Consider the following 8,156-nt stretch of genomic DNA (forward strand, 5'->3'; position numbering starts at 1 on the left):
ATATAGCAGGGACACCTGTAAATATGTGATCTGTTGTACATCGCCTGTCAACGTGTAAATACACTCCTGTTACGCTGGCCGAATTTCGCTCTTCGCTTGTTCGCAAGGTACGTTATCAAGCCAATTATTATACTTCGAACGATTTTAGAAGATAATCGAACAGAACGAAAAGGAGGTCGAATTTGTAATCGCGCGATTTTCCGACCGGTACTAACTGCTAGTTAAAATTATTATTTTCTAACTCGGCACTGATAAATACTTGCAAGTTATACGTATAATAGTTAACGAGATAAAAGTCGGAAATTTATCGTAGTGAGCGAACGGTTCCTTGCTTGTATTTATCCGTTTGAATATATACGCGGAACACCGCAAGCGATTATGTACCGTTAAAAGTAAGTTAGTAAATATCGCGTGCTCAGCGGTCCGAGGTATTAAAAGGTCTCATTAAACAGCAATTATAAACTAGGAATCGGCGGTGGATGTTAGATAGTGAACGTGGCCAGCGAATCTAAAATGACTAGAATCTTCGTAATGTTTCTTCTCGTCCTGGGGGTCTGCCAGGCGAGTTTCATGCTCGAAAATACCGACAAAAATCAAGTAGATTTGAGATACCGGCTGCCGTCCGGAGTAGTGATACCGATCGATTACACATTGCACCTCACGCCTGATATGGTGAAATTCACATTTGAGGGTGAAGTGGACATCACGTTAATAGCGCTGACCACGAACAATATCTTGACGCTGAATTCAAAGTACTTGTCAATCTACAACGTTAAGTTCGTGGATTTGAATACAACGAAGACTCTGGAGAATGAGTACCTAATGGACGAAGAACACGAGATCCTGAACATTACGATAAAACCCCAGTTTGAAAAGGATCATCACTACTCGCTTCAGATAAAATACAATGGAATCTTGAACGACAAGTCGAAAGGATTTTATAGGAGCCAAGTCATACAAAAGGGCGAAGTAGTGTAAGACTGCTTTATTATTACTATTATTATTATCATTATTATTGTTACTAATATTATTAACGAGCATAAATTCGTTAGAATTTACAAAAGAAAACAAGAGAAGTGTGACACATATGAGATACAAACAATAGATGATACAAATATAAACTTAAAAATAAAGCAAATAACGAATTAAATAAAATTCAACTTTTTCCATTTTAGAGGGTATATTGCAACGACTCATTTCGAGCCGACGTACGCTCGACTAGCTTTCCCATGTTGGGACGAACCCGCCTACAAGGCGAAATTCAATATCAGTTTGACACACAATAAGACATTTCAAGCGATCTCTAATACGGACGTACTGAAAAAAGAAGAAAAAGATGGCATGATAACTACTTCGTTTAAACAAACCCCACTGATGTCTACTTATATCGTAGCATTCGTTGTAAGCAATTATGAATTTGAGGAAGATAAAGACAGCAACTTCACCTATAGGGTATGGACGAGAAAGACAATGATAAAGCGGGTTGATTACGCTTTGGAAATGGGTAGGAAGCTTCTGGAACAGCTGAACTTGTACACGAATATTTCATACCAGACGTACATGCCAGACAAATTAGATCAAATCGCGGAGAAGGATTTCCCGGCTGGCGCCATGGAGAATTGGGGTCTCGTGATTTTCAGGTATTTATAAGCGACGAACATCGCGATCAAAATGTAACAGGTTTTATTGCTTATCGATCTGAAAATAAGGAAATACTTAGTACTGAATTAAAAAAATACTCGCGATTCTCTGCTCCTTATAATGAATCATTTGATCAAATTGTACAACTGAATCGCGAAATGCTAATTTATTATCATTGATAGACTACGGATTTTATGCATAAATTACAATATAATTACATACAAAAATTAAATGTACCGGAAATATAATGAATGCATGCGACATGCAAAAGTCTGAAGAAGAGAATCTGTAGAATGTGTAATACAGATCGTTATTTGTAAATGGTAAAAGAATTTTCAATCCAGATTTTACTTTTTAAATTTACAAGACAAAACAAATGTCGTATTTTGTATAAATGTCCGCAGTATTAAGAATGGTTTATTTTTTAATTTTCTGCTAGAACGTGTTGCACATTATCCACGTTCAAGTTTTTAAATATTTAATAATTACTTATAATATAATATTCCAAATATTATGCTTATTTCATACTAAATCATTAAATAGATTTCACTTTGGACAAGCAAATATATAAATATAGAAACGGCTGGTACATTTACCTGCACTATTATAATAGGAAATATAGTTAGTCAGTTTAGTCTTTCTTGACTTCTTTCACTTAAGATAGAAATTAAGATAGAACTGCACTCTTATCCCATGCCCTCCCTCGGCGCTTTCCTTTTTTTCATATGTTTCAACACTTTGATCAATTCCTTCAGTTCCCCTTCTGTCTCGTCATCCTTGTTCTCTTCTGCCATTTCTTGTGTTGGCCTAATCCCTTGAACAAGTTCCTCCTCTCCCGAAGCAGTTTTTCAAAATGCGCTCGCTACTTCGTTTTCTTAATGCCCATCCCTCTTATAAAATAAAACTATGGTAATCCTGTCCCAAATAATACTATTTTCTTTCTATTAATGATCACAAGCATATGACGCACCTCTTCCATCGTTTTCTTATAATAGGAAATATATTATTCAAATAATGTTTCACTGTAATACTGTTTTAGATAAAAAGTGTAGATGTTACAGTGGTCACTTTTCGCTGAATCTAGTCGTTAACAATGAGCCTGGACACCTTTGAACTTTAATTTCCATTTCAGAGAAGGTACTCTCCTTTACGACCAGGCTTCATCCACAACCCGCACGAAGATGAGAATACTCGTGATCATCGCTCACGAACTCACTCATCAATGGTTCGGTGATCTGGTCACCCCGAAATGGTGGAAATATATTTGGCTGAACGAGGGATTTGCCAACTATTTCCAATATTTCATTACTCACAAAGTAAATGCAATACTCTAATCCTTCTTAAAACAAACCTTTACCACTATGTTTCTTGATATGGAATTTATAAATTTTGGGGCAGTGCCATTTGTTTATTCAGCTATTACTATCATGGTTAAAATACATAAGGCGTGTAATTACGCGACTGATTGATACTGCCAGTCACATACCCTTCCTTGTAACAGCCATATGGCCTTATCTATTAATTGTATTTTGCGTTAAAAGGAAGGAAGTGAAGAAGTATTGAAAATGAAAATTAATTTTTCACTTAAAAAGTCTAAATTACACTTTGTAAGTTTGTTTAATAGTTGGATTACACTTTTACGAATTGCTGGCTTTTAAATTGACGTTTCCTCGGTTACAACCATCGCACTAGTTTTTTTACAACACTTGGTCCTTTGGAAATTGATGATAGGAAATATTCAATTTTCAGTAATATCACTCCAGTTTTTACAACTTTTAACAAAGCAGCCTGACATTTATGTCGTCTTAATCAGTTTTTATTTCTGAACACAATAAGTATTCATTTCTCGATATGGTCGTCGTATGGAATGCGCAGTAAGTGACGAAAATGGTGCCATCGAAAGACTATCTTTCGAATTTCTATCATGATTGCTATCACTGTCAGGCACTAATTCTGTTGAGCTGAACATCTTTAAAGGCCAATTCAGTTAACGTCGCAATTTTTACTCACTGACGTATCTTTCTATAACTTTACAGGTCAATTCATCATAATAGAAAATTAAACCAATGAGTAGAAATTGGGACCCCGACATAAATGGGGTCATTTACCTTAGTTTAAATTTATACTTAATAATAATAATGAATTACATTGATTGAAGATTACTCAGTAGATCTCAATTTCTGTTCACGTTACAATTTCACTACCTTAAATTTATACAGGGTGAGTCACCTAACGTTTGAACCTCAAATATCATTGCTGTTTTTGAAGATACATAAAATGTTTTAAGAATAAAATTGAATGGTTTAGTGGGGCTCACACGATACCAAAAATATTTTTGTGTTTATGTCATTTTTTTAGAGATATGAAGGTAACCTTCATTTGTTTAAATGGAACCAACATTTTTTAAATACCTAAGATAATAGTCCCTTTCATTAGAAATCCAGTAACTATAATGATTCAAGGTCACGGTTGTATAAGTGAGACTTATAGTAAACAAGTATTGCGTGTAATCTGGTAGTGTATGTTTTCTACAAGTCTCACTTGCGATAAACGTATTCTACTTTCATACCGACCGTGACGTTGAATAATTGTAGTCACTGAATTTCTAATGAAAGAGACTATCATCGTAGGTATCTAAAGAATAGTGGTTCCATTTAAATAAATGAATATATCTCTAAAAAAAAATGACAAACACACAAATATTTTTGTTATCATATGAGCCCTACTGAATCATTCAACTTTATTTTTAAAACATTTGACATATCTTTAAAAACAACAAAGATATTTGGGGTGCAAACGTTAGGTAACTCATCCTGTATATAAAATTATAGAAAAGAAACCAGTGAGTAAGAACTGTGACGTGAACAGAAATTTCGTCATTTACTATAGTATCGTCTAAATTATCGTTATAAATATCAAATATTCTTCAGTTATTATTATCTACCAAGTCTAGATATAATTTTCAGTACGATAACTAATGATGAAATTATGAAATTTAGATAAAACCTGAATTGCGATTGGACGATATGTTCCTTGTGGACAGCATGCAAGAGACGGCGATGGTCGTTGATGGGTCCCCGGAGGTACGTCCCATGAATAAGGACGTAATCACCCCTAAACAAATCGATGATCTCTTCGATGGCATCGCCTACCAGAAAGGTAAAGAAAACGAATAAAAGACGTCGTTTTAAACTCGATTAGATACATGAAAAAATAAATAGATAGTCGGTTTTAGTTTAACATCAGATAAACAGAAATATGAGCACAAACACCAATGTTAAATTTAATTAAATTTCTAACGGAATTTCTTTTCTTCATTAGCGATATACGTTACCTAATCTTATCGAAAAGTTAAGACGTTTTGAGTACCGTAAAATTGAAGATAAGCGGGCTTGACAAGCGAAAATTAATAATCTGAAAAATCGATAGCGTCACTTTCTAATAACTTATCAGTTATTAAATATTAAAAGTCTATGAATTAACAATTATCATAACTCATATATACGAGTACTTTGTATACAGGTTTTCGCAGAACTAGTGTTAGGCCTTCAAATGGGTAGAAGCTGTGGTGATTTTAAACAACTTTTTCTTTTGCAAAGAAGTTGTTCGAAACATGGTTGTCGAGTTATTAACGAAAAACCGGGACCAATCAGAGCGCTCGTATAGCGGGCGGCCAGGAGCGCGACAACTGCATTCGAGACTGTTGCTCCCGTACGCCACGCTCGTGACGAGAACGCACGATTAATACAAAAGTTACATTCAATATATTTTGTATCAACCATAGATCTACAATCCACACTGTATACTTTATTTATCAGTGCTTTTTAGAAGTCTTGCAATATTGCATTCACAATTTATCTTTTGATAAGGAGATAAGAAATAATTCATAGTGGGTATTAAATAGGTCCTAATAGCTTATCAATGAAAAATCTAAGTATATGGTCCACAGTCATGAAAAATTGAGATGATCTTGACATCCTGACGTCGGAATCGCTGACTAGTTTCATAATTACATTTCTGTTTTCATGGAGAGGTACTAAATAATTAATAGCACGTACCAACTATGTTTAAATATCTGAGAAACATCGATCCAAGTATCTAGTTCGGTCCAATCATTCTGATAAACAATAACAATCTCATAAACAGAACGCGGATCTTTATGCAAAATAAACCTTTCTTGAAATCAGTGTAGGAAATGAAATCTAAATACGAATCTACTTTATATTTAAAAATCATAATATACATTTCGATATTTCATAAGTTGTTGAACATTGAAATAATTTTTTATATTTTATGTATATACCATTTATTTATAAATGCATAAAAAACGCAGAATACTTATTAATAGAGGGGATATCTAAGGCTTACCATCGGAATCCGAGTATGCTTAATTTAGATTCGATGAGACTGAAATTATAATTGTGGTAACTCAGAGGATTATAGGAATTCATGCTAAATTTTTTCAATTGTGAATATGTGAGTTTTATAATATGGGAACCGAACAATGGAGCAATATTCCGAAGTTGGTTTAACAAGGGAACAATACAGAATTTTTGAAATGTTGCAATTATGAAAATATCTAGAAACCGTAACTAAGACCCACAGATTTATATGCAAAAGAAATAATAAAATTATGGTGATCATTGAAAATAAGACTTGGTTGGAAAATAAATCCGAAGTCTCATATAGGTGTACAGTGTTTCTAAAGGATTGCCTAGAAGGTGTTTATGAGGTTGTATTTGGTAAGTTTACATAAAATCATCGATAAGCCATTGAAATGCTAACAATGATTAATTTTACGTTACGTTAATAAAACACTGTGCACAATTTTAGAAATCTTGCAAAGCTATTAAAAAAGTTACTAAATTTTGAATTCTTATGTTGAACAGCAAAATTCTGATTTGATTTGTGAAAAAATGTAGTTGCAATAATGACAAAATTTGAAAATTTGTATTATTGTTAATCCATTTGAATCATTTGGAAAAGCGGAAATTCAGCCCGTATCAATCAAAAGCGCGCATATTTGCGCTTCGTATGATAACGGCCAGAAAAATACCACGTACATATGAGCTCATGATGTAAATGGATTAATACACGTCCTGAGAATATTTTAAAATTGACATATTATTATCAACTTCAAAAATATGACTTAAAACATGTAATAAAAAGTAAGCGAAATGAAAATTTTTAGACTGTTACAAATCAAATACAATCAAACCAAAAAGAGTCACAACTGTGTATCAGAATATTAGGAACTATATTGGAAATTGCCTGTGACTTAAAGAAAGATGTTGAACAATTTAATAAACACCTTCACTATAAACTTAATACTTTCTATAAGATCATCAGTTCACGTATTGGGCAGAGCTTTTTCTTACATTTCTTAAACTTTTAGCAGAGATTTTGCGGCTCATACAATCTTAATCGATCTACTGAAACAAACGTGTTTGCGAATTTTCATTTAGCTATACATATTCAGGAACACTCTAATCCTGACGTCTGTTCAAGTCGTGTTACACACGATTTTAATTAGAATTATTGATTGATAATGAATTGAATGATACATTTTTAGATCACCTGCAAATAGCGAAAATATATTGAAATGGAAAACTTCGGATTAATGTAATTGTGTTAAATTAGGAATTCAATACGAAGGTCTTGATGGATCGTAGATTTAACCAAAATAAGTCTTTAGTAAAAATTATTATATTTCATTAGTCAGCCTTGCTAATAGACTGTCCACCAATGTGCATACAACTTAGAAAATAGCACGGAATGACTGAAAAGCTTTGCGAAAATTAGTATAAGCAGCATTCACTTGCATACCCTTTATTATGAGTGCTATTAATTCCTTGCAAGTTTATTTAATTTTCAACAAATAATTCCCACATTGCATTGTACTCATTTCGACAGCAAACACAAATAATTATTTTATGACTTGCAGGTGGTTCTGTTGTTCGAATGATATCCCACGCCATGACGAAAGAGGTTTTCCACAAGGCCGTGAAACTCTATCTGACAAGCCAGTACGTATATTTTTATATCTGTATAAAACAAATTTATTGAAATAGAATGAAAAAACAAATATTGGATTGTCCGAAAAGTTAGTTCTGATTTTTGATAGATGGATTAAAAGGTGTATGAGTATATCAGAAAGACAAAAAAAAACCGATATGTGTATATTTTCTAAAAGATGATGTCTCAGCCATCTATGGAAAAACTCATTATTCAGTGAGCCATTATTTAATGAAGTGACTATTACAGTGTGAAACGAAAATTATAGCTACTTCATTTTCAATTTTAACTGATTTCATTCTAAAGATAGATTTTTCAAGACCAACGTGCCCTGCAATGTACCTTAAAGTAAACATTGAAACGTATTTTGTCTTGATTATCTGAGAAATAGATACGTAGTATTGAATAGTGCAAACGTGTATTTTGCACTATTTTTAGGGACAGGGTGTACAAGTTGCATGAAACAGTGTGGACCAAAATAGCACGTAAATAATTCTATA

The 8,156-nt window shown here is 33.3% G+C and overlaps 1 protein-coding gene across 1 annotated transcript; it reads left to right on the plus strand.

The window, feature by feature from the left end:
• The first annotated feature begins 513 nt into the window (after positions 1-513).
• LOC108628418 (aminopeptidase M1-like) lies at positions 514-4,817 on the plus strand. The gene is made up of 4 exons (XM_018030325.1): positions 514-974; positions 1,176-1,640; positions 2,774-2,957; positions 4,641-4,817. Exons 1-4 carry the CDS (start codon positions 514-516, stop codon positions 4,815-4,817), a joined length of 1,287 nt encoding a protein of 428 aa, XP_017885814.1.
• The last annotated feature ends 3,339 nt before the right edge of the window (positions 4,818-8,156 follow it).

Source organism: Ceratina calcarata, unplaced genomic scaffold (assembly GCF_001652005.2).
Source record: "Ceratina calcarata isolate Rehan_Ccalc_2016 unplaced genomic scaffold, ASM165200v1 scaffold524, whole genome shotgun sequence".
NCBI lineage: Eukaryota > Metazoa > Arthropoda > Insecta > Hymenoptera > Apidae > Ceratina > Ceratina calcarata.

Excerpts from the sequence above, each read along its gene's own strand:
- LOC108628418 (XM_018030325.1), top strand. The coding sequence starts at position 514 with ATGACTAGAATCTTCGTAATGTTTCTTCTCGTCCTGGGGGTCTGCCAG. Across the intron at positions 975-1,175 it reads ATACAAAAGGGCGAAGTAGT|AGGGTATATTGCAACGACTC; the intron begins GTAAGACTGCTT and ends TTTCCATTTTAG. Across the intron at positions 1,641-2,773 it reads TGGGGTCTCGTGATTTTCAG|AGAAGGTACTCTCCTTTACG; the intron begins GTATTTATAAGC and ends TTTCCATTTCAG.